Source organism: Palaemon carinicauda, chromosome 15 (genome assembly GCF_036898095.1).
Source record: "Palaemon carinicauda isolate YSFRI2023 chromosome 15, ASM3689809v2, whole genome shotgun sequence".
Lineage (NCBI taxonomy): Eukaryota > Metazoa > Arthropoda > Malacostraca > Decapoda > Palaemonidae > Palaemon > Palaemon carinicauda.
In genome coordinates, this window is record NC_090739.1 from 62341572 (window position 1) to 62368021 (window position 26450).

The 26450-nt window shown below is 38.6% G+C and overlaps 2 protein-coding genes across 3 annotated transcripts in view; one reads left to right on the forward strand and one right to left on the reverse strand.

Annotated features, from left to right (window-relative positions):
• Positions 1 to 281: 281 nt before the first annotated feature.
• On the forward strand, positions 282 to 25532 carry LOC137654635 (longitudinals lacking protein, isoforms H/M/V-like). 2 transcript variants are annotated; one of them, XM_068388437.1, is made up of 5 exons: positions 282 to 340; positions 3671 to 3768; positions 14882 to 15838; positions 19190 to 19369; positions 20056 to 25532. In XM_068388437.1, the coding sequence occupies exons 2-5, from the start codon at positions 3688 to 3690 to the stop codon at positions 20365 to 20367; spliced, it is 1530 nt and encodes a 509-aa protein (XP_068244538.1). In that variant the 5' UTR covers positions 282 to 340; positions 3671 to 3687; the 3' UTR covers positions 20368 to 25532. The 2 variants fall into 2 exon arrangements, with proteins under 2 accessions (XP_068244538.1, XP_068244537.1); XM_068388436.1 differs by lacking the exon at positions 282 to 340 and adding an exon at positions 394 to 560.
• The window catches only part of LOC137654633 (uncharacterized protein F21D5.5-like), a 69046-nt gene continuing 67895 nt past the window's right edge, over positions 25300 to 26450 (reverse strand). Inside the window, exon 11 of the mRNA XM_068388435.1 lies at positions 25300 to 25624. Coding sequence (XP_068244536.1) covers positions 25501 to 25624 — 124 coding nt within the window. The 3' untranslated portion in view covers positions 25300 to 25500. The remainder of the gene's footprint in view (positions 25625 to 26450) is intronic.

Below are 26450 nucleotides of genomic sequence, written 5' to 3' on the forward strand. Positions count from 1 at the left end.
AGAGTTCTTTTTTCAATTTCCGAAACGACATCACAGTCATAATTGCGAACTAATTTAATCAAATACAGAATCAGTTCAATTAAAATGTAAAAGATATCTAACAGAAATTAAGAATACATTGGTTTAACCTTTCAAAATATGAAAGTAGTTGAATACCTTCGCTGTAACAACACTCTAAAATATCTATCAGATGCATCTTTGTTTGTTGACATCTGGCGCAGGTGTGTGGAGTGGAACCTCAAGAGCGGCCGCCACAAAGGACGCAACTACTTCCGGCCGTTTCTCAACTTTCTGCTGGTTTATGTTTCGATTGTTTTCCCTCCTATCTGGAGTACCAAAGGTACATATATGGAATTCGGCGTTATTTTTTTAAACAGAACGTGAAATATGTGTTTAATCTTGAAGTATGTTGAGTCAGGTTGCCGCGTCATGGGTCATCTGGGATAGTTTGACGCGTCCAGCTGTCACTCAGCAACAGGCAGGTGGTAACGCTTGTCGGGTACGAACGTGAAGCGTTACTGATGCTAGTCGACGTCGAATAGTGATTTCTTAAAGCATCGGTACGTTGCAAGTCGTGGTTGGTAAAATACAAGCACGTTATCCAAGCACAGTGTTGGCGTAGTCATGAGGCCAGGCTGGTCCAGTTGCTTAAGATTTTGCATGGTAGACGTCCATGCAAAGGCCGTTTTGGTTGATATATGATACTTTATTTTCTAGTGAAACTTAAATGTGAACCCCATTTCCTTTTCCAAGTCCATTGTTTATTTCTGGGAAACTGGTTGTGAGTTACTGCACATGTGTTGTGTGCTTATGCTTTTGACAGTGGTAAGTTTTCGGAGCCTTTGTATTTGGTTGGAACGGTCCTGGCCCAAAATGTGGGTAGATAATCTATTAATGCATAATACTCATAATGGAAAAAATAAGTATTCCTAATGTGTTTATAGGTACATTGAACTTTTCAAATGCAAGTAATTGTGAGAAGCCCATTTGAGGAACACATTTAAATTATAGGTGATTTTGTTGCTTTCACAGTGACTTATGCTGATGGCATGCTTAACACATCAATGTACTGCTTGTCAGAATAGAGGAGCAATGAATTAATGTTTATTTGCAGTATTTTTTTTTTTTTTTTTTTTTAACCATTGGTGGTTAGAGCTATTTGATATTGCATTAAGAAATCTGTTGTCTTTGGCTGCTAAATTTGAGATATATGACACTTTCATTTCTAGCAAAATACATTAACCATATAATTTTCCTACTTACTATCTTTTGTTTTATCCATTTGTGACCATGAATAATGGGACAAGCCACCCACTTTGAAGGTTCTGTACCTCTCCATATAAAACTAATTAGGCTGTTTGAACCCAAATGGGAAACCAGGGTTTTGGGATAGGGAAACACCAAGAACAAGCAATTTGCAGTAGTAGTTAGAAATGCATAAAAGACAAAGGATATCCAGTTGGAAAAATATATGGTTCATGTAGTTGGCGCGAAATTAAAGTACAGTATCTTAATTACCTGAAATTTATATCATGTCTCTCAAATGGTCTTCACTCCACTATGGCTTGCGTTGCTTGCAAATAAGCATTATCTTGCTCCTTTGTTTTGCAAGTGCTAAATGGATGTGCTGCACACGCCAGCCTGTTGGTCATCATTTCGGTGATACTTTTTACTTTTTGATGAGCTAAAACAGCTATGCTTTAGTGGAAAGTGTTTTATATATGCTTAATTACTGAAATTTCAAAATAGACTGAACTCCCCTCTGGGTGACGTCATCATGTGACGACTGTCATGCTGGAACTCATGAGAATGGGTTGGAAATAATGTTTGTTGCAAAACATTTGAAACCATATGCATAGGTACTTTAAGCTCTTAATTTGTTAAAAAAAAAAAAAAACTAGCTAATGATTGCACAAAATAGTAAAAGCTACTTAGCCTAAACTGATGGCAAATGACGCATGTGCAGTAATCCACCATCAGTCTCTCAAAAGTAAACAATGGACTTAAACAATTAAATGGTGTTCACATTTCAATTGATCGATAAGGAGGTTATAATGTCACTGCCCTCATTAGTCATTAGGGGGAAAATGATAAAATAGCCAGCAATTGGTCCATTTCTTATAGCAATTTCCAGTTTCTCTTGAAATTAAAATATCGTGGAATTTATGATTTTTTGTGGCACCCATTATTAATAACATAATTTCTATTTGTTCTTGGTCAAAATACAAACTAACGTCCTTTTAGGTAGGGAATTTATTTTCAGCGCGAGCTGCATTGATTGTTAAACAAGCCGCTAAATAACAGGTGGGAGAGAGGGCAAGGAGCTTGGCCCCATGACCAGTCAATAGCTCTTCACTTATGGTTTTGGCTGCAACAAGTAAAGACATACTGTTATGCCTTTAATCAAACTTTTCACTGTTCTTTTCTTTCAGGAAGTAAATTCTACTTGTTGATTGCTATGAATGTAAAACAAGACACTCATATGTGCAAGAGTAGACTTTACATTCAGTTTTTGTTAAACAGTCTGTAGATCTACTCTCTCTATATTTCCGACTAGGGGCATGATTGTTTGCAAACATCTATTCTTTAGGAGGGGGAGGATGGTGAAACATATACCAACCTGTTGGGCATCATATGCCAGGTATACTATTCGGGCAACTATCCCCATTACGGGGAAGGGATCCCTCTTTTGACCACATATAGTACTTGGACGGTAGTACCAATCTTCTTGTACAGGCCAGACCCTATCAGCCTGTTCATCCCAAAGGTAAATGGTATCAGACAGATTGACACTTCTAGGGAAGAAAAAGAACCATCCAGTTTCAATTCAGGGCAACTTCCGACCCACAAATCAGTAAATCTTCCTATTTAAAAGGACAAAAAGTTTGTATATACGTAAGGACAAATAAATTTTTTATTTTTTTATATTTTTCTAACTATACAAACCAGATTCATTTAAAGCTAAACTTCCTACCTCAACCATCCTTCTCAGTTCTAAGCCAAAGGTCTAAAGTGAAGAGCTTTCAACAGGTTGGAGGTGGTGCTCCTCGGCCTTGATCACCACCTGTCGTTAATTACCTCGTTAACAAATTCAATGGCCAATCAAGCTCCGCTGAAAACATATTCTTTGCTTTAAGGGACTCAGGTTTGTATAACGAGGAAAAATACAAATTACTCTTGAAATTTGTTATATTTTAAATACAGTAATGGAAAATTGCCTATACATAAACAATAGGAATTTCCCACATTACATTACCTGCATAGGGAATGTATGTATGAATTGGTAGGACAGTATAAACATAAGCAGTTTTTATTTATTGTGAATGAAAAGTATATGTCTTGCTCATTATTTAATAACCTACCTGTAGTGTTAGTGTTGAGTTGTATTGATTTAACTGATTTTTCTCCATGAAGCAAATAATTTTTTTTGTATTGTATGAATAATTTTAGACCACAGACTGTAATTTCTAAACACCTGTGCATTTTCTAGACCATTACAGTATTTCTGTTTTGGTAAAATTATATATTGGATAATAACGTAGCAAAGTCAATACAGCATTAATCGTTTATGGAGGTCACATGCTAAAGTATTTTGGGAAATTTCTGGTTTTGTCCACCTGTATTTAAAGTGAGTCACAAGTGTTTTTGATTATCAAATCTTTTTTCACAGAAGTGAGGGATTCCATTATGGATGATGAATGTTTATCTCTTACCTGGAATAATCATGGAGCTACATACAGAAGTACCTTGAGTGTCCTAAGAGAAGAAGTAAGTGTTTTAACAGAAACTAAACGTTGTTTGTAGTTTGATCAAAATGATTTCAATGACTTTTCCTGAAATTTATTGCTTTCTCCTATGGAAGGATAGCTCCAGTCTGTAAAATAAAAACTTCTAGAAATCTTATTGGTAATATATGTTACCTTGTGTACAGTAGCTCTCTCCTGTCATGCAATACTCCCCCTTTACCAGGTGCCGCCTTGTTGAACAAATGGCTATCCATATTCACTTGGTCGTTGGCAGCTTCAACACACTCTTAAGCAGCTCTTCCAATTTTGTATTTTGTCAGTCTTAGTAGTTCGTTCAAGTTATCAGTAAAATATTCAAGATAGTAAGGTATATCTCCCAAGTTTATTAATGTTTGTTTGCTCTTTTTGCAAAGTGAGGGAACTTCTCAAGATCTTTGACCTTCACACCAAGTATACTTTTTGCAAAGATAAGGTGTACTCTGAAGGGTAGATATGCAGAGCATAGAGGTGGTTCAGACCTTACAATGCAGGTTTATTTGAATTATGTGGAATCAGGACAATGATAGAAAAGCTAAGAATATAAAGAGAGTTAGGAGTGCTTCCTTTAATGGTGAAAGATCATGTGACTCATTAGGAGCAGTTAGGGCCCACTGGTGTAGTATGAGGAATATACGGAAGCATGCCTACATCCTGTTTGGAGTAATTGCTTTTGTAGTTTAGTAATTTGTAGTAGAAAGGTCTAAACAGATGAAAGGGGAAGAATTTCTCATCATACTGGACTCAATTGGGACATTTATGCTGAGGTTAGAAGAAAAGTTTAAGGGCTTGGGTACCAAAGGTTGGAATAAGGTTGACAAAGGGGTTCAGGGGCAAGACCATTCAGATGAGGATTTTATAGTTCCTGACACCCTATAAGCTTCAGGAGTTCAAACTGTTCTTGTATGTTTTCCTTCTACAGCACCAGTATTGCTAGCCAATTGATTTCAGGACTTTACCCTCATCTGCAGATGCTAATGTTTGACTTGGCAGTATTAATGATACTCTGGCTCTTTCTCCACTTTAGTTAGGACCTATGTCTTGCTCACCCTTCATCTTGGATCAGGGCCTAGAATGTTATATGGGTTATGCCCTAATCCTTCAACTGCATTAGCCCCGCTTTCAGAAGTGGATGTTCCATGAGAAGCATTAGCGCCAGGTCCTGAGGGTCCCACAAGGGACCTCCAAGTGGTAATCACCCGTAAGAATTGCGGTTGAGGGCCTCAAGCAGGCAGCTAGGTGAAAGTAACCTAGAAAAATGGTTCCTCGTTTATAGTAATAGACAGTCTTGTGAATTGGTTATTGCAGCCGCAAGAAGAGAGGAACACCAACTAACGGGGTCATCATCAATTGGTTGTTTGTTTAGTGATCATAAAGCACACTTTATAGTTTGACGTATATCTCCAGGTCTGGCCTTGCCACTTGATGAAAAACTTTACAAATTTTTTAACGCCCAAGAAAACCCACAGGATACTAGCCTGAGAGAGGATGCACTCCAAGAGTTGACCCAAGGAAATTTGCTGCATACCTCAGACTAAAAGTAAGGAATGGGTTTCTCTATTTAAAGTTCTCCATAACTTGATAGTAGAGAAATTACCCTACCTCAAGAAGGTGCTGTTGAGACATGCAGGTTTGGTAGTCACCGACAGAATAGTGGTACCCAGAACTGACTTCAAACCCTTACTTTATCAAACACTTAGAGAGAAACCAAAAGGGTTGTTGAAAAGAGAGAAAGAAAATGGGGTGTGGAAAAGAGAGAAAAATAAAGGAAGAGTGATCATCAGGTCGGGGTTATCCTCTGCCCTCGTAGACATGATCTTGGTTAGGTGGAGAAGGACGGCAGTTTACAATACTGGCGAGCCTTCTGCCCTACGTCTTGGTTTAGCTCAGAACACTTACCTGGCCTTCCAAATTAATCCTTCTGGATGGAAATTTGTATCTAAAGGAAGAGTATCCCAAATGTGTCAAAGAGTTCAAGAAACTAATCAGTAGTATGGCTAAGGCCCTTGGAAAGGAACTATATTGCAGATTCAGTTCTTGGAGTAAGTGCTCCAGACATTTGAAGAATGGGTAGCTCAATATGAGGAGCTTCACACTTTGTTAGAGTTTTGGGCCAGATCAGGTATGATACAGGGCTATTAGGCAAGTTCTGGTAAAACTAGCAGGTGCAGAGGGGCTAAATTCCATGTGATGGTCCAGGGTAATAACTACTAGTAGGGGGAACTTGCATTTCTTGACTAACTTGTCCTGTCTTCAACCAGATTTGTGGGTCATAAGACTTTTGAGAGGGGTACCAACTACTTTTAGGGTTCACTCCACTTTGACACTTCCGCCCATCACCTTCAATTTTAAACGGCCCATGGAGAGAAGTCCCAGTCACTAAAGCAGGAGGTAGAGGGGAAGACAGTGTTCTTGGTTCCAAAGTTTTTGAAGGGTTGGAGGCCAGTACCATACTAGATCTTTCAAAGCTAAACAAGACAGTCTGTTAATGATGTAGCTCTCTTTGGAGACATCATCATCATTGGTCATTGCAGTAATTTGGAAAAGTCATTGAATGTTCTCATTACACCTGTAAGATGCTGATTTTCACCTTGCGCTGCTTTCAGATTTGAGGTAGCATCTAAGATTTGTTTGTGGAGGCAAGGTGTTTCAACTTCGACTTTAAGACAGCCCTTCAGGTCTTCATGAGTTGTGTCACCACTAACTTGGTAGTTAGATCTTCTAAGGATTAAGAGCATATTGTACCTGTACTATTATTGTTATTTTTAAATATTAAACTTAGCCGGTGAATATATAATAGCTGACGTCTCGGACGGCTCGACAGAAAAACACAAAAACTCGCGAGCGATCGCCATGAAGGTTGCGGGTGTGCCCACCAGCGCCAACTATCGGCCAGATACCGCATATACATGTAAACAGCTCCAGTTCTTCTCTGTCGGTCTTGTCGACAAGTTGATTCCATTACTCGCTGTTGACCTGGAGTTTTTCGTCATTCTTGGTGAAGTACTTCTTTTTGGTTTTGAGCTTTCGCAGTGCAGGTGTTTTTATCTTCAATTTAAACTCTTGAACTCTTTTTTTTTGGATAGATTTTATTGTTGATGACTTTGGATTGTTTTTGGATTTTCTTTGACTTTTCAAAATGGCTGACCCTTCTCCAATTCCTAAATTTCGTAAATGTAATGCTAGGGATTGTAACAAACGTCTTCCAAAGGCCTCTCTCGACCCACATACCGTGTGTTCTAATTGCCGGGGTAAAACCTGTCAATTAGGAGATCGGTGTGATGAGTGCGTGGTACTTTTGGAATTCGACTGGCTAGAGTTTGATAAATATTCTCGTAAGCTAGAGAGAGATAGGGTGAGGAGAAGTTCCTCTAGATCATTAGAATTTTCCTCCTCCCATGCTCCTGAACCTAATCCTTCCCCAGTAGTAGTTGTGCCTGAACCCTCTACTAGCACTCATGAACCATCAATGCGGGATATGTTGCGTGCCATTCAAGCGTTGGGCGAGAGAGTTGAATCTTTGGCTACGGACCGTAATCAACTCATGGCGGATGTAAAAGAGTTAAAGTGTCAGAGTGCCACATTAGAAAATCGTGGGGATAAAGTGATTAGTGCGCAAAGTGTTATCAGTGTTGCGACCGAGGGTTCGTCTGTTCGTGCTTGTCGTTCGCCTAGTCCGAGACCTCTTGCAAGCTCCCATGCACCAGGGAGAAGTAATGTCGTAGGACTTATGGGGACGAGAGGCTTTAACCAACGAACAGACGTTCCCTCTATGGTTTCGGGCGTGTCTCGTCACGACCGCCCCTACCATAAGACGAGCGAGGCGGTTTTCTCCTCGTCATCTGAAGGCTTCTCGCGTAAGAAACCGTGGAGCAAGGTTTCGAGACCCTTAAAGCGGAAGTCAGTCCCTTCAGGACAGGTCCAGCGTCCTGGTTGTAGCCATTAGGACAGCTCTGACCCTGTGCAGTCATCGGAAGACTGCTCGCCGCCTAAACAGAAGCGTAACACGGGCTCCGAGAGTCTTAGTTTAGGCAATGTTTTGCAGTCACAGATGTTACCATCGTCTTGACCCGCACCCACTCCCGTTGATCCTAAATGGGTTGTACTGCAGGATATGCAGAATAAGCTTGCCTCTCTTATGGAGGAGTATACTGCTGAGCAGGTTCACGATGATCCTCGCCGTTACGTTGATCGAGATCCTGGCCGTCAGCCGCCCAAACGAGCCTTTGCTCGTCCTGTTGACGTTGACGTTACAAAGTCACGTCAGTCACGTGACTTAGAGCCTCACTCGATGCAGTCCCGTGTTGACTTTCAGCCGCTTGTGGACGTTCAGCTGCTGCCGCATGCTCGTGTTGACGTTCAGGACTTTCGCCAACCAGCTAAGTTGACTTGTTTTGACGTTGAGCGTCAAGCACCGCAGTCAAGAGTTGTTTTAACTGCTCAATCTAGGCAGTCAAGGCAGTCTCGAGTTGACGTCGAGCGTCCTCCCGCTCCTGTTGTTGTTGCTAGTCAGTCAGTTAAGCAGTTACATGACGTAGCGTCCTGGACTGCTACTGATGCTCCTTTGCGTGTGGACTCTGCTTGTCAAGCATTGCCACCAAGGCAGGTCTCTCCCTTGCTTGAGACTCATCAGTTGTCGGACGAGGTTCCTTCAGATGAGGACGTTGCTGATCCTCCTCCTAATGATAATCCTTTGGACGTTTTATCTGATGTAGAAGAACCTAAGGCTGTACAACCTTCGATGGATTTTAAGAAAATCATGATGATTTTCAAGGATCTTTTCCCAGATCATTTTGTTACTGTTGCTCCTCGTTCGCCTCCGTCTGAGTTTGCGCTAGGCTTAGCTGCTACCAAGCCTGCCTTTACTAAGCTAGTGCTTTCTCGCTCTTCTAAGAGGGCTTTACGTCTTCTAGGCGACTGGTTGGTTACCAGGAGGAGTTTGGGGAAGACGGCCTTTGCCTTCCCACCTTTTAAGCTAGCTTCTAGATCGAGCGTCTGGTATGACACGGGAGAAGTTCTCGGCTTGGGAGTCCCTGCCTCTGCCCAGGGTGACTTCTCAAGCCTCGTAGACTCTCCCCGTCGCCTGGCCATGAGACGCTCGAAGATTTGTTGGTCCTCCTCGGAACTTGACATCTCCTTAAAGGCGTATACAGGGCCTTTGAAGTTTTTAACTTTCTAGATTGGTCTTTAGGAGCATTAAGTAGGAAGATCTCGTCTGCTGACCAAGATGTATCCTTACTTATTATGTCCTGTATGGACAAAGCCATTCGCGATGGCTCCAATGAGCTCGCCGCCACCTTTAGGTCTGGAGTCTTGAAGAAGAGAGAAACCCTTTGCTCTTTCCTTTCAGCAGGAGTTACTCCCTGTCAAAGATCGGAACTGCTCTTTGCTCCCTTATCGGCTGCCTTGTTTCCACAACAGCTGATTAAGGACATTGCTGCTTCGCTTGTGCAGAAGGACACACATGACCTGATGGCTTCTTCTGCTCGCAAGGGAGCTCCTTCTTCATCCTTTGTTGTGAGACCCAGAATCGAGACTCCTGCGTCTAGGTTTATCCCGCCCTTTCGTGGCAGAGCTCCCAGCAGGGGAGGCTCTCGTGCCGAGGGAAAGAGAGGTAAGAGGAGAGGAGCCAAGTCCTCCCGTGGCAGAGTCTGACTGCCCACGTCCTCAGACAGCGGTAGGGGCCAGACTGAACAACTTCTGGCAGGCCTGGGAGAAGAGGGGTGCAGACCAAGAGTCTGTTCGGTTGCTCAAGGAGGGGTACAAAATACCTTTTGTACGCAGACCTCCTCTAGTAACAGTTCCCATAGACCTCTCTCCCAGGTATCGAGAGGAGTCAAAGAGACAAGCTCTACATCACGAAGTGTCTCTGTTGCTAGAGAAGGGAGCGGTGGTGAAAGTCTCGGACCTTCAATCACCGGGGTTTTACAACCGTCTCTTCCTAGTCCCAAAGCATACAGGAGGTTGGAGGCCAGTGCTAGACGTCAGTGCGCTCAACGTTTTTGTTACGAAAACAAAATTTACGATGGACACCACGAAGTCCGTCTTAGCAGCGGTCAGAGAGGGAGACTGGATGGTCTCTCTCGACCTGCGAGATGCATACTTCCACATTCCTATACACCCGGATTCCCAACCGTTTCTGAGGTTTGTTTACATGAATGTGGTGTACCAGTTTCGAGCACTGTGCTTCGGCCTCAGTCCTGCTCCTCTCGTGTTTACGAGGCTCATGAGGAATGTGGCAAAATTCCTTCATCTATCGGGAATTCGAGCCTCCCTGTACTTGGACGACTGGCTTCTCAGAGCATCGTCCAGTCATCGCTGTCTGCAGGATCTACATTGGACGTTGGGTCTGGCAAAGGAGTTGGGACTTTTGGTCAACTTAGAAAAGTCCCAACTGATTCCATCCCAGACGATTCTATATTTGGGGATGGAGATTCGCAGTCTAGTTTTTCGGGCTTTTCCGTCTGCCACCCGAATAGAACAAGCCCTGCTCAAAGTCCGACTCATGCTGAAAAGAGAACGTTGTTCAGTAAGGAGTTGGATGAGTCTCGTAGGGACTCTGTCATCCCTGGAGCAGTTTGTCTCGCTAGGGAGACTTCACCTTCGCCCTCTCCAGTTCCATTTAGACTCTCACTGGAACAAGAGCAAGACTTTAGAGGCTGTATCAATCCCGGTCTCCGAACCAGTAAAAGCATGCCTGAACTGGTGGGACAGCAACATCAGTCTGAGAGAGGGTCTGTCCCTAGCAGTCAAGAACCCAAACCATGTGTTGTTCTCAGACGCGTCGGATTTGGGTTGGGGTGCGACTCTGGACGGTGGGGAATGCTCGGGTTTTTGGACCTCAGTTCAGAAGAGCATGCACATCAACGGCAAGGAGCTATTAGCAGTCCACTTGGCCCTGATGAATTTCGAGAGCATTCTTCGAAACAAAGTGGTAGAGGTCAATTCAGACAACACCACAGCTTTGGCGTACATCTCCAAGCAAGGAGGCACTCACTCCCACACGCTGTACGTGATCGCAAGGGACCTCCTCATATGGTAAAAAAATCGAGGCATCTCCCAGTTGACAAGATTCATCCAGGGGGACTTGAACGTCTTGGCAGACTGTCTCAGTCGGAGAGGTCAGGTGATCCCCACGGAATGGACCCTCCACAAGGACGTGTGCAAGAGTCTTTGGGCGACTTGGGGTCAACCCACCATAGACCTCTTTGCCACCTCGTTGACCAAAAGGCTCCCAATCTATTGCTCACCAGTCCCAGATCCAGAGGCGATCCACATAGACGCGTTTCTACTGGACTGGTCTCACCTGGACTTGTATGCATTCCCACCATTCAAGATAGACAACAAGGTACTGCAGAAGTTCGCCTCTCACGAAGGGACAAGGTTGACGTTGGTTGCTCCCCTCTGGCCCGCGAGAGAGTGGTTCACAGAGGTACTTCAATGGCTGGTAGACATTCCAAGGAGTCTTCCTCTAAGGGTAGATCTCTTACGTCAGCCCCACGTAAAGGATGTTCATCAAAGCCTCCCCGCGCTTCGTCTGACTGCCTTCAGACTATCGAAAGACTCTCAAGAGCTCGAGGCTTTTCGAAGGAGGCAGCCAGAGCGATTGCGAGAGCTAGGAGAGCTTCTACCATCAAAGTATACCAGTCGAAGTGGGAAGTCTTTCGAGACTGGTGCAAGTCAGCATCTGTGTCCTCTTCCAGTACCTCTGTAGCCCAAATCGCAGACTTTCTCTTACATCGGAGAAATGTTCGCTCCCTCTCAGCACCTACTATTAAGGGCTACAGGAGCATGTTGGCTTCGGTCTTTCGACATAGAGGCTTAGATCTTTCCAATAATAAAGATCTCCAAGATCTCCTTAAGTCTTTCGAGACCTCTAAGGAACGTCGTATGGCAACTCCTGGATGGAACTTAGACGTGGTCCTAAGGTTCCTGATGTCAGACAGGTTTGAGCCATTACATTCAGCCTCCCTGAAGGATCTCACCCTCAAGACACTTTTCCTAATGTGCTTGGCTTCGGCTAAAAGGGTCAGTGAGATTCATGCCTTCAGTAAGAACATCGGCTTTTCCACAGATAAAGCCACATGTTCACTTCAGCTTGGTTTCCTGGCCAAAAATGAACTGCCTTCTCGTCCTTGGCCTAAGTCATTTGATATACCTTGCCTGTCAGAGATCGTAGGCAACGAACTTGAAAGAGTACTGTGTCCAGTTAGAGCTCTTAAGTTCTACTTAGCTCGTACTAAGTCCTTATGAGGTGGATCTGAGGCCTTATGGTGCTCAGTTAAGAAGCCCTCATTACCTATGTCAAAGAATGCTTTGTCATATTTTATCAGATTTTTAATCCGTGAGGCTCATTCTCACTTGAGTGAAAAAGACCGTTGCTTGCTTAAGGTTAAGACACACGAAGTAAGAGCTATAGCAACTTCCGTGGCCTTTAAGCAAAATAGATCTCTGCGAAGTATTATGGACGTGACCTTTTGGAGAAGCAAGTCGGTATTCGCGTCATTTTACTTAAAAGATGTCCAGACTCTTTATGAGGACTGCTACACACTGGGTCCATTCGTTGCAGCGAGTGCAGTAGTGGGTGAGGGTTCTACCACTACATTCCCTTAATTCCAATATCCTTTTAATCTGTCTCTTGAAATGTTTTTAATCTTGTTTTTGGGTTGTACGGAAGGCTAAGAAGCCTTTCGCATCCTTTTTGATTTGGCGGGTGGTCAAATGTCATTTCTTGAGAGCGCCCAGATTAGGGGTTTGATGAGGTCCTGTTGTATGGGTTGCCGCCCTTGATACTTCAGCTCCTGGGAGTCTTTCAGCATCCTAAGAGGATGGCTGGGCTTCGTGAGGAAGACAGACTAACAAGGCAGAGTAATCGTCAATGTCAGCTTCCTTACCAGGTACCTATATTTATTTGGGTTTTGTTATGATTTAACTGTCAAAAACTCTAAGCATATACGCCGTAAACTGTATTAATACTGTTCTCTACCCACCACCATGGGTGTGAATCAGCTATTATATATTCACCGGCTAAGTTTAATATTTAAAAATGATATTTTGATTATAAAATAAATTTTTGAATATACTTACCCGGTGAATATATAAATTAAAGCCCCCCCCCCTTCCTCCCCGATAGAGACCCAGCGGGATGAGAAGAACTGGAGCTGTTTACATGTATATGCGGTATCTGGCCGATAGTTGGCGCTGGTGGGCACACCCGCAACCTTCATGGCGATCGCTCGCGAGTTTTTGTGTTTTTCTGTCGAGCCGTCCGAGACGTCAGCTATTATATATTCACCGGGTAAGTATATTCAAAAATTTATTTTATAATCAAAATATCATTATTATTATTACTACTAGCCAAGCCAAAGAGCTATGGGAAGATTTTTCAGAAAACAATTAGAATTTAGTCTGTATAATGAAAGTTTTGATTTCTGTACTTTCTTGATGTTTATATTGCATCTTCTCCAGGAGCCCGGTTTAATCTACACTTACCCATGAAATGTAAAAAAAAATTCCCATTTTCTTTAGCTTCAAACAAAAAAACATATTTTCTTTTTATTGATAAGTGTCTATTAAACTGGCCTTTTGGAGAAGAAGCAATATGAATATCAGAGAAGCTTCATAGAAATAGACACCATTTGTAGGTTAAAGTTAATTATTTAAATATTTAACAGTTCAATAACATCTCTTAACCATCTCACACCTATTGGTAGAAAAGTTCTTTCAATTGTGTGGTAGGTACCAAAGTGAGATTGACCAAGAAGAATATGGGTAGCCACACATGACGGAGAAGCTGCTCCACAGGGCAGCTTATTATTATTATTGCTTACTAAGCTACAACTCTAGTTGGAAAAGAAAGATGCTACAAACCCAAGGGCTCCAATATTGAAAATAGCCCAGTGAGGAAAGGAAATAGATAAACTACAAAAGAAGTAATTAACAATTAAATAAAACAGTAACAATAAAATAAATTCATATATAAACTATAAAAAACAAGAGGAAGAGAAATGAGATAGAATAGTGTGCCCGAGTGTACCCTCAAGCAAGAGAACTCTAATCAAAGACTGGAAAGCCATGGTACAGAGGCTATAGCACTACCAAAGACTAGAGAACAATGGTTTTAATTTGGGGTGTCCTTCTCCTAGAAGAGCTGCTTACCATAGCTAAAGAGTCTTCTACCCTGAAGAAGAAAGTAGCCACTGAACAACTACAGTGCAGTAGTTAACCCCTTGAGCGAAGAAGAATTGTTAGGTAATCTCAGTGTTGTCAGATGTATGAGGATTGTGGAGAATATGTAAAGAATAGGCCAGACTATTTGGTGTATGTGAGCAAAGGGAAAATGAACTGTAACCAGAGAAGGATCCAATGTAGTACTGCCTGGCCAGTCCAAAAACCCAATAACACTCTAGTGGTAGTATCTCAATGGGTGGCTGGTGCCTTGGCTAACCTACTACCTAATTTATATATGAAATATTTATTTTCATTGTTGTTACTGTTCTTAAATACTTCATTTCAATTGTTAATTAATTTTCTTATTTCCTGGTTTCCTTTCCTCATTGAGCTATTTACCCTGTTGGAGCCCCTGAGCGTATAGCATAGTAATTATAATAATAATATACCAATAAGGAGAACTGTTGAAATCTATGTTATAGATTTAGGGGTGGAAGTTGTCCCTCCCAGAATCGGATCAGCAACGAACTTGCGTGGAAATTGTATTTAAATATTTTAATTAATTTCATTGTGAAAATACAGCAATATTGTAATTGTTCTCAGGTTTAAGCTATGTCTTACTTTAGTTAAATCAAAGGTTAGGGTAAATAATTCAAGCTTTTTTAGAAATTACTTTTTCAGTGATATGTTTACTAGTTAGTGATTTTGTTCTATAGTCTATACAGCACTCGGAAGTTGCTGTCTTAATATTGTTTACAGATAGCATAAATTTCAGTGACAAAATGTATTTTTCTTCATTCATCATTGTATAAAGATTTTATGAAAGTTTGTTGCTTTGTTTATGTTTACTTAAACTGCTAATGTTCTGTGTAGCTACTTTGATTTCCATAGTATATTCCTTTGACTAATTTAATTTGTTTTGGTTTCAGAATACCTTAACTGATGTTACGCTTGCGTGCGATGGCAAGACTTTTGCCGCACATAAACTAGTGTTGGTAACATGCAGCGATTACTTCCGTCACATTCTAGGGGATGTGCCATGTCAACATCCTATTGTATATTTGCGAGGAATAGCAGCCAAAGAAATGCAGGCATTGATAGACTTCATGTACACGGGACAGACAGACATTCCTCAGAAAGAAGTACCTTTGTTACTGTCAACGGCTGAAGCTCTACAGATTAAAGGTTTAGGAGTTTTTAGCTCTGGTGAAGGTTCTGATCCAGAGAAAAACCACAGTGAGCCAAGGAAAGAAAAAAGTTCTGGAATCTCCAGGAAAAGACGGTCAGAACCTATGTTACATAGTGGCTTGAAAGATGATTCTACCAGTGCCAATTCTAAAAATGCAGGTTTGGATAACCACTTTTTAGAAAATCTTTATAGCCATCATTATGCATTAATGTCTTCACCTAAAAGAAGGAAACCCGAAGAAAGACAGATGCTTAAAAGTCCTGACTACGTATCCCCTTCCCTTTCTTCATCTATATTTGACAAAACCCAGTCAGTAGAGCCGTCCTCACCAATGAATGTAAAAGAGAATGGGGAAAATAATGCTGTCTCTCGAACAGAAGTTGGTGATCTATACCCTGCAAGAGAGTCTGAAACTAACAAATCATCATTTTCCTCCTCTTTGTCTGTTGCAACATCAACCTATTCTACTTACAGTCACAGTCCAGTCCATCAGTCGCATGTAGATATTAGTAAACGAAGTACTTCAAGTCAAGAGCCTCTACATGACCCAAGGCCTGAGACAAAGACTGCATCACCTCGGGCATTAAATTATACATTAGCTGGTCTGGGAGGAATCAAAGAAGATTATAGTGCTGGATCTTTAGCTAATATATTAGAAGAATCTAATGCTGGTCTTGCGGATACACCAGAAAATTTGGTAAGTCCGATATTGCATTCTGCTTTATAATGTTTAAAAGTGTGAATAGGAATTTGGAATAGTGGTAGGATCTTAGTACAGTACACTACAGTACTGTACTAAACTGCATAGTGCTGTTATTATTATTTATTGAAAGTTATTGATGCCTCATCTACATTCAGTTTGTAAGAAATTTCCTCTTTCACATATGGTATTTTCATTTGTACATATTTAATTTTCAGAAGAGAAGAAAGACAATAGTAGTTTTATTATTTTTTACAACTTATGCAGTACAGTGGTCCTATGGACAATATTTCAAGAGTAGCTGTTCCCATCCTCATAGTACTGGTACTAGTGTTTATGGTGTAAATTATCTAGTACAGTATTTTTACATTCTTTCAGACTTCTGTAAGATTTCTGACAACCTATTGGTTGTGTAGTTTGTGAGTGGAGCTCATATCTTCATTAAAACTGTTGGTTTTTTGAGTCTGGGTTTGGCTGACATGTGGTTATTTTCAGATACGTCAAGAGAGGCAGGTACCTCTGGAGTTCTAGGTCATGAGCTGTGACTATTAATCACTATTCAACTCCAAAGTTACCTATATTTTGAACCGGGGAGAAAAGAACCCCCAAACCACTATAACCATTGTGTGTTCCTGTAGAAGGCCAAGTGCTGTCAGTGAAATTCACGCAGTGCACTGTTGGCAATACTTAATGGTTTTTTGTAGCATCCATTTGACCCCAAGACTCACCCTTTATTAGCCTTCTTTATCTTCATTCCAGATTTCTTTTTTCTCTCATCTGTCTATTCTCTAAGTTTTACTTCATTGTGCAACTCGAGGAGTTCCCCCCCCCCAGTTACACCATAGAACTGAATAGTCTCCCTAGTCCCATAATGGTGCCTTGTACCCCAAATTCATTAATATAAACCACTGTTATCTACCAGTGTAGATTTTTGGTTGAGCAGAGGGAAAAAGTCAAACTTTTCCCCCAAAGATTTGTACCAGGGAAGCAGAATGTCCATGAAGACTACTTCAATAAAGAGGAGCTGATTTTACAATCTGAAATGATTGCCGAATGAAACTTGGCAAGGCACATGCAGTATGGTTCGTAGCCCATTTGAACTTCACAACAAGCCTTAACCTCTATTTCATTTTACAGTTTATTGCTGGGCTTAGTCCAAATGGAAACAATATGATGCTTCGTAATTGAGACGTTATAAACAAGTGTCTTCTCTTTAATTTAAAGCCCATCCCTCTTGATGCCAGTCTGAGCAAAATTCAGGCTCTCCATGATGACATGTATTTCTCCACTTTTAATCCAGGACTGGTTCTTCAGTTATCTATCAGCAATTGCTGATTGACCAACCAGGTTTATTCGAACTCTACACTTTTAAGCGCAAAACTTGTCGAGTAAGGTCTTAGAAGATGAGCACTTTTCGAAGTTGCTGTTGTTTCAATTCTCTATTTCTGCCGACCATTCACCACTTAGCTCTACATGGCATATTCGTGTGTCAGTGTGATGGAAAAGATGCCAATCTCCAACACCTCTAATCCTGTGATTTAAGCTTTGCTGCTAACCTCTGCCTCCAAAAGAAGCTGTCTTTTGTCAAATCAAGGTCGACAAGATGGGTCTTTCTTAGGTCTTAAACCATTGACCACTTGGCTCTACAAGGCAAATTCATGTGTTAGTGTAATGTAATGGGAAAGGTGTCTCACCAACACCTTTAATCTTGTGATTTAAGCATTGGTGTTCACCTCTGCCTCCAGAAGAAGCTGTCTTGTGTCATATCAAGGTCTATAAGATGGGTCTTTCTCATGTCATAGAGCTTATTGGAATGAAAACTTCAACTTCCGGGAATCTGGAAGGACTTTTGGCACTCTGAACAGGGTGTTTGGAAGATTTGACTATTGAAAGCTTAATTAATGAGCTTGATTCTTAGCAGCCACTTCAGAGTCCCATCCAAAAACCCTAAGAGAAAGAATCCTTGTCTTACTAAATACTGGGAAGACAGCATTTCTTGAAGCTTTTGCTTCCTCAACAAAAGGGAATTGCATACCTAATTTGCCAAGGTCACACAGAGTTAAGATTGATCTGGATAGGGGCTTTTATTCATCGTAGACTTTATTGCAAAGACCAGACTGTTGTTACTCAGGCCTGCATGACTGCACCTCACAATGCGTGAAACTTTATCGTTTATGTACAAGCTCTTCAAACCTGCCTTGGAAGGACTGGGCATTCGAGGGGAGAGATTTTACAAATACACTACACTGCATCTTACTGACAGCAGAAGGTCATCCTGTGTTCTTGATCAGATGTATCATAAGAGTGAGAAGTTACTGTGGCTCGGTGACTGAAAATGCATGAAATGAGAATTGTAGTAATCATTAATTCAGGAATGTGGGTATGTTGGGCTACCTTTGCGTTGTTTCATCATTGTGACCATTAGTCATGGTAGGTTAAGTTTCAATACTGGCAGAAAATATATTAATGTTCTCTCCCTCACTCTTATGTTTTTCTTGTCCATATATTTGCATCATCAAGAAATTTAATTTTCCCGGTGTATGAGCTGCTTCTTCCCCTGAATTGCTATTTTATGTATTTATATAGATATTAATTAAATAAATAACACATGCTTGCTTTACTCTTTGGTAGTAGACTTTTTGGCAAAAAACTTCACTTGTAAGCAGTGAGCCGAAGTCAAGAGATTGTTGCAAAACAAACTGCATGGTTGGAGCAAAAATCCCACACACAATCGTAAATTACTGCATATGCTGTGATGAACTAAAGCTCTGAAGACTAACTCTCACAGTAATTTTGAGAACAAAAGAAGTGCACGCTCATCAAAGCATAAAACACCAATTAATTATTGTCCAAATTAGTGAAAAAAAAATTCATGATTAAAAGAAAGAAAAAAAATGTACGCAAATTGAAATGAATGATGAAAAGGGGCACAATGTGATTCTAAAATCTGGAAGAGCAATGCAAAATTATGTTTTCCTCTAAAGTCTAGCAGAAATTTAATGTGTATCTTGGGTGTTAAATGAGGGCTTAAAGGTATTTGGATCTTGATCAACATAAGTGTATGCAATTGGGCTCTGTAGCATGGACATAATGTAATATACAAGTACTATAGTACAAGTGTAATGAACAAGTATGGCTGATAAAAACTATTTTATTTCATTTTCTAATAACAAACTTATTGGGTCAGCACTGTTAGAGTTACAATGTTTAGCTCACTGATTTGGGAAAAGTATCTTATGAAAGGCTGCAATATTAGAACTTGTGCAAATTTTTATGAGAATGATTTAGAATAATTATAAAAAAAATAATTTTTTTGTTGCTTAAAGAATACCATACATATTTTTTTAGATGAAAGCTGAAGTTAAAGAAGAAGCTTTAGATTTCACAAATACTGCTTTGTCGGAAAGCTTGCCTGGAGAAAACGTTCCGCTCAGTACCAACAGCATTGAGGAAGAGACACGAATATATCTGGATGCCTTTACCAGAAGTGCCAATTTGAATAAACCTTTTCCTCTTGAGGAGCCACAGGTATGTGACATTATAACTTTTCTTTGTATTCATTGCTATTTGTTACATCAGATTTTCACCAAATTCAGATTGATATTTTTTGGGGGTTGGGAAATATATCTTTACCCTTAGAGCACCAACCCATCACCAAAAGATTTGGTTCCCAAAACCCAGTTCCTTTTTTGGGTGGACATTTTATTGGAAAATAAGACTAGAAATATATTTTTATCGTATACAGTGTCTGAATAAATTTCTTCTCCATTGATTGATAGTTAACATTTTTGTAATGTGCATTTAAACTGTAAGTCATCTAACGGTGCCAAAGAGTAGAAATATCCAGACATAGGATACGTCCAATGACCCTCACAGTGTTAGCATTTGATGATCGAGCTCTTAATATGGGAAATAATAATCCTTCTTAAAATGCATTTTAAGTTATGCTTACGAATTGAATTTCCAGTTTTATGACACTTGCATAATTAATTTGATTTCTTAAACTCTCTTAAATGAATTTTCATGGTTTTTCTTTGGTGAATCATATTCCAATATGATTTGTTATACTGTCATCATTCAAAGTTTTAAGGGTAGTAATTGATTTAAAATAATTGAAGTTTTGTTGTCATCATTAGAGAGTAATATGAGTACAGTATTAGATAACTTTGACAGACCCTTACTGACTTTCATTCAAAACCTATTTCCTTTTACAGGAAATGGGATCCAATGATGGCCGACCATTTTCATGTCCTATATGTCATAAGTGCTTTGCAAAAGCTGCCATATTAAAACGACACCATCTTGCCCACTTCCGTCCATATGTTTGCCATATTTGCTCTAGAGCTTTCACCAGACGTGAAGTTTTAGCTGAGCATCTCTTGGAGCACAATGGTGCGGATTTGAGGCTACCCTGTCCCGTGTGCAATATGACCATAAAACGAAAACGTAATCTCCAGGCCCACATAAAGGTAAAACATCCAGATTATTACAAGCAGAAAATAGCTAGTAGGGAGTCTCTCTGCTGAGTGGTCAATTTTATGCCTGTAAATGGTTTGTGTACTTATACCTATGTGTGGAATATTTGATCCTATGTGAATACAAACCTATCGTCCTTTAAATAGGTGACTACTTCAGCGCAAGCTACAGCCGCTGAATCGTAAACAAGGTAGTTACGGTACATAACAGCAAGTAGGTGAGTGGAGCCAACTACTTGCCTGATTCAAGGCCCTTTAGACTTCTCTGAGTCCTTTGGCTCCCCCTCTCCTACATGTCAATAAATACTATAGCTACTTTTTTCCTGATTCAACATCCGGTCCGGCGCTGAAGTTATCTATTTAAAGGACTTAGGTTTTTATAGCTAGGAACAATACAAATTACTTTTAAAATTTGCTAATTTTGTAATTTATTTTTAATTTTATTTCTTAGTGTTATTCTAGCTCTTATATTTTAGGTGTCTAGTCTAGTCACTGGACAAAAGGAATTTTAACTTTAGTTAAAATGAAAAGGGATTATTGATATGATATCTCAAGGGATTTTTTTTAGCATTGAAAAATTCTTCTAATTATTTTTTTATATTGAAAGGGACCCAAGGGGATCATGATTCATTTGCATGTTATTACTTTTACTTTTTAAAAGTTAAAACTGCATTTGGACAAAGCTTGACAATCTCACACGAATTAAGTCTGCAGTTGAATATTTTAAGACATCGGGTAATTATTTGAATGGCTTTGAGAATGCTATTGCATACTGTATTTAAAAGAAGAAAGCGTTTATGCAAACCAGATTCATTGTTGAATTATAAAAGTTTCCCTCCATATTTTAAGAGTTGTTTACTTGGCACCATTCAAGAGTTAATTGGTCTCTGATGAACTTTGAGGACAAGTTAGATTGGCATTAATTGAGCAATTTTATTAAAGAATTATCTTTTGTAAATCTTTATGAAAATACCTTTTTAAATGTGCCTTCAAGTATCTTCTTCATTGAAGTTTAAGTAAATGTCTGTTCAAAGACAGATTAAGGCCGTTTGTTGCTAGAAAAGTTTATTGGGATTTTCTTAAGTAAATACTGTGCTTCAGATTTGTCTTTTAAGAGACCACATTTTCAGTAGAATGGATCTCAAACTTTTATTAAATTAAGATACTAGGCAATAAATATAAGCCCTAGTATAAATACCTTAGAAAATATTATAACATTATAAGGTGGTAAGTTAGAGGAAATGTATCCCATTTCCTGTATTTGGTGCCAGAAATAACATTTTTTATCTGCATATACTTATTACTATATTGATGTCTTTAGAACAATAGCTACCCATGTCCACTATGTATAAGAAACCAACTTAAACCCTAGAGTAGCTAGTGTATTTTTTATTGAAATTGCTGTGAAAAGGTTCCATTTTATAGCAAAGACAGAAAGTCTTTTTGTCCTTACTGAAATATTAGTAGTAACTATTCCTGTAAATATCAAATAACAAATCTTTTACTTCTGTGGTGCCCTAATTAACTTTTTAAAGGTTGATACCAAGCTCTTGAGTCTTAATTTTAGAACAAGAGCAACAATGGTTGGATGTTACATAAATTTATTATAGTTGAAATGGCTTAATTTATTTCAAAAGCAATGATTTACACAGATTCATAGTGGGAAGGGATTATGGAATTTACGACGAAGGGCAGGTACTGGGACCAGTATCATTTTGTGCTTTATGCAGATTTGCATAGGTCTTTAGATGGTGGTTATTAAGTGCAGTCACGTTTACCAATAAATTTTGCATTTCACTTTTAAAGTCCCTCCAATATGAGAGCCCTGCTTTATTAAGTCTTATTTTTGTTGTCCATTGTACAGGACTGTACAGTACTAATCAAATTGTTACTTTAGACTGGAAATTCATAAGAAAATTTATTAGTATTTCTATTATAAATAACATATAAACTTTGAAAAAAGACTTCTGTCAGACTGTCCAACAGAAAAGTTTTACCATCAAATAGGAAATTTTGAAGTTCCGCGCATTCAACGATTTTATCGGGAATACCATTCCACTCTTTAGCCGCAGCCAGAATGAGAATTTTAGAATACTGTAGTATTGAGCCGTATAAAATAAAAGGATAAAAGGCAAGACTGTTAGCATTAATTGCAGATCTTAAAACTCATTATTGGATAGTATATTTTTGGAAGATTGGAATGCAATTATTGAGAATGATAAATCAGTAAATTAAGGTCAAGTATTTATTTTCGCATTTATTCTTACAAAATTAAATTTATGCTGTATCAAAAATAAAAGTAAAGGGATAATGAATATCCTGTAATCTTGAATAGCTTCTTTTGAGTTAAATCACATTACAGGATTTGAAATGTTCTAGTTTCAGATTAATTAGCCATGCACCCTCCAAAATATTCACCTTTTTATCCACACTAATCCATTTGATAAACTCGTACCAATTTCATGCTCTTGTAATCGTGAAGGCTATGCTAATCAGTTATGAAATATACCTTTAAGAAATGTTCCATATGGTCTTAAGTTTTGTGATTTAATGTGACCTGAAAATAAATGTCATACTGGATTGATATAATAGGTTTGTTTTTTGTGTGACTTAGTTGTAAGGGTTTGAAGATGCAGTGGTTTTAAGACTTCCATTTTGAAAACTGTTGCATTGGTAATGATTGTAGTCTAAGCCAAGCATTCCTGATTCATCAGTCAACTAATGTTGTACATTATTGTTTTCAATTAAACTTTGTTTTAGGTTTGGTTTTCTGTTGCAGTATTAGTCAATTTCACCCCTAGGGGTACTGTTCTTGGAATCTTAATCTATACGATATTCAAAATCCCATTTTTAAGTAATGTATTGGTCTTAGTATGTGGCGGCTCATTTATAAGCTCTGTGAATCTGCAACACTCCATATTTTCCTTTGTTATTCATAACATTTAATATTATTTTTTCTTTAATGCTTGTACAATATATAATCCTTAAGCTTAATGTCGGTAGCCATCCTTCCGTTAATGAAAAGACAAAAATCCCTTTATGGAACTGCGCACTTCACAGTTCCAGCTGCATGGCGTTTTGCTGTTGTGCGCATGTGCACACACGCAACCGCATGTAAGGCTGAGAGGTAGAGAGAGTACTGTGGCTCCTTCAGTGACAAGACTGCCTACATTGGAGTGTTGGTGAAAGGTAGATGTATTCTTTTACTTGACATGTGTTGCGCTAGACAACAGTGTACCATTCTTGAATGTGATAAAGTGTAGAATTAGGTTATTGCCCGCTATTATTTTTTATTAATTTTTTCGGTTCTTTTACCTTTTTTTTGGTTCTCTTGACAACAGTACATATGAAGCAGAACGCTGCTTTTCAGCATTGGAAACAATAAAAACTTTACTAAGAAGTACTATGATAAGATTTGTTAAGGCTAAATTCACTTACAGCGCTTTCAATGGTGAAAATTTTCCTCGTCTGTCATCCAGAGATCAAGAGAAAATAATTGATCTTTTCATGCAAATTAAAACTATTTTGGTTCCACTTTTAAATTAATAAATCAAGTTTGAACAGTAAGAATGTTTGAATTTGGTTTTTAAGCTTCTATCAAGTTTCTGAATATATTTTCTTATACCAATTAGTTTCCTTTTACACAATATTAATACAAAGGCTAAAAATTTTCTGGAGCAGCACTCCCACTAATTTTAGCCACGAGCCGCCACTGCCTAGTATGACAGTGTTATCCCCTTCAATGTTTGTTTATCCCACCCATAAGATTATGTACAAAATCAGTTTTAAATAAGTCTTCAGTCCATGAAGAATGAAATGCAAGGTGTAGCCAGTTGATGTGAATAGCAAAATTTGACCATTTCTTCCTCGTGTTGTACCTGTTCAGGATGGTTGATTAGTGCCAAGAGTGCAATTTGTTAACTGCCTAGCAGGCCCATTTTCAGTTAAATGCCTTTAGTAGTTGATAGTTTGTCATTATTATTTATTTATTACTTAAAATGTATGAATATAGCAATACCTTTTTTTTATTGATTGAAATCTACAATTACTGTGCATTAATTTATGAAAACATGAATTTAGATACCGTGAATTGACTTTAATTTTTCATAGCATTTTGAGTCTGTAACTGTAGATGTGATTAGTTTTTATAATTGTTTTAGTGGACTGAATTATTTTTTTTTTTATTATGTAGAAAATTATGATGTACTGTTTCATAATTTCCAGTTTTGTTGTTTTATGTCTAAAGTACAGTACTTTAGTTATCAAATTGTAAATAGCCCCAAGGCTATAAAGGATAGAAATAACCAGACTGTAATAAATGTGGGATCCATAGAGATGAAAAAGGCAAACCTGAAGCTAAGCTATGAAAAGTAATTGAAGACCAGTTATAGATCCACTTCATCTTGAAGACCAGTCTGTTGAAAGGAAAATTGTATGTAGTAATACAGTAATGTATTTGTGTTATTCTACAGAATAAATTTCAAAGATATTACTTTAATGCATACATTAAGTCGTCAGGTTTTTTCTTAAATTTGTAGTATTTTCATGGTTTGTAAATTTGAACAGTGCATTAATATTTAATTCATTTTTAAAATGAAAGACTATTTAAAATTGAATTATCAATTTAAAGAGTTCACAATTGAAGTTTTATTTTAACAGAATTAATTTTTTTCTTTTCCTTACTTTTTTTTCAACTTTGCTCAAATCATCTGTTAAGTATTATAATTTTCATTTTGCTGGTTCTTTAGAAGTTCAGGTTTTGTAAATACTGTATATGTAGATATCTTTTCATTTTTTTTTATTTAAAAATTGCTTGCACTGAATGATCTCATGAACCCTGTTGACAGGCTTCCATATGCTGCATTAATAGGAGTAAGTTGCCTCATGAATTTTCTTTCATGTAGATGTTCAAACAAGGTTTTCACCCAGTGATAATAATAAGAAGGAATACGTATTTGCTCAAGGGTTTATAAAAGCACATCAGTATTTTCATAATGTATTTATTCAAGACTTGAAGTGTTTCACACGAGTGCATTTTTTTTGATGAGGCACTAGTTGTTGCTGTCTAGATGGCTTCTTGCCCTATTTCTTAGGAAATGTTTGTTTTTAAGAAATTACTATTTATGGGTAAAATGTAAATATATGTCTGAGCCATTTGACTTTTCCAGACAGTAGATCTTGTAGTTATTTTTCCAATAAAAACATCTTGTACAAGTTTTCATCTTTGGTTGACCTGAATTTAGGAACAAAATTAACCTTTACAATATCATCAAAGCCTTCTTTTAGTGTTGGTTCAACATATTTTGATCTGAAAATTAAAAAAGTGAACATTAGAAATCCTGCCTTTTCTAGTTTTATACAATTATTTTTACTGGTTAAAATGAATTTGACATTACATGGAATTATCTCATTATGGCAAATTGAATACTGCCTATGATAAACTAAAATCCTTCAGTCTTTCTGTATTAAAATAAAATAGACCTTACCTTCAACTGTTTCACCAATATGCAGTTATTTATGAAGTATATTAAAAAACAAAATCTCCCTATTTCTGTTTTAGCAGGTTGCGAATCTCAAGAAAGGTTAACAGATTTCCATGAAACAAGGTAGATATTATTCATGTGTAACCTCCTGGTGATTAACTTTTGGAGAAAGGCAACAAAACTTCCACCAGCTAATTTCTCCCTTACTTATATCCCCGAGAAAGTTGCCTGATGAATATATGATCAAAGTTCCATCATACTGTGTTCACCTGTTTTCAGAATATTCTATGAATCTCCCATGATGTTCCTATTGCTTTTCTCTGGAAGTTACCCCTAAAACTAGAAAAAAAAAATTTCTTTCCAATAGACTGAGTTTCTAGTAAAGCAATGAGACATAGTGGCTAATGCCAATAACCTTGGCTTGAGCAAGTCATACTGTCTTTGTCTTCTGAGTTTTTGCATAGTTCTCAGCTTGATTGGTAGGCCACTTACTCTAGATTGTTTGGTTATTTGGGGTTTTTGTGCTTTTAGAAATGTCTTCTGGATTTCTTAATAATTACTACGAAAATTGTTTCTGGGCAATCACCATTCAAATTCTGTCTCGTGTTAGGGTCAGTATAGTGATTTTAAAAAAAGCATTGGGGAGTGCAA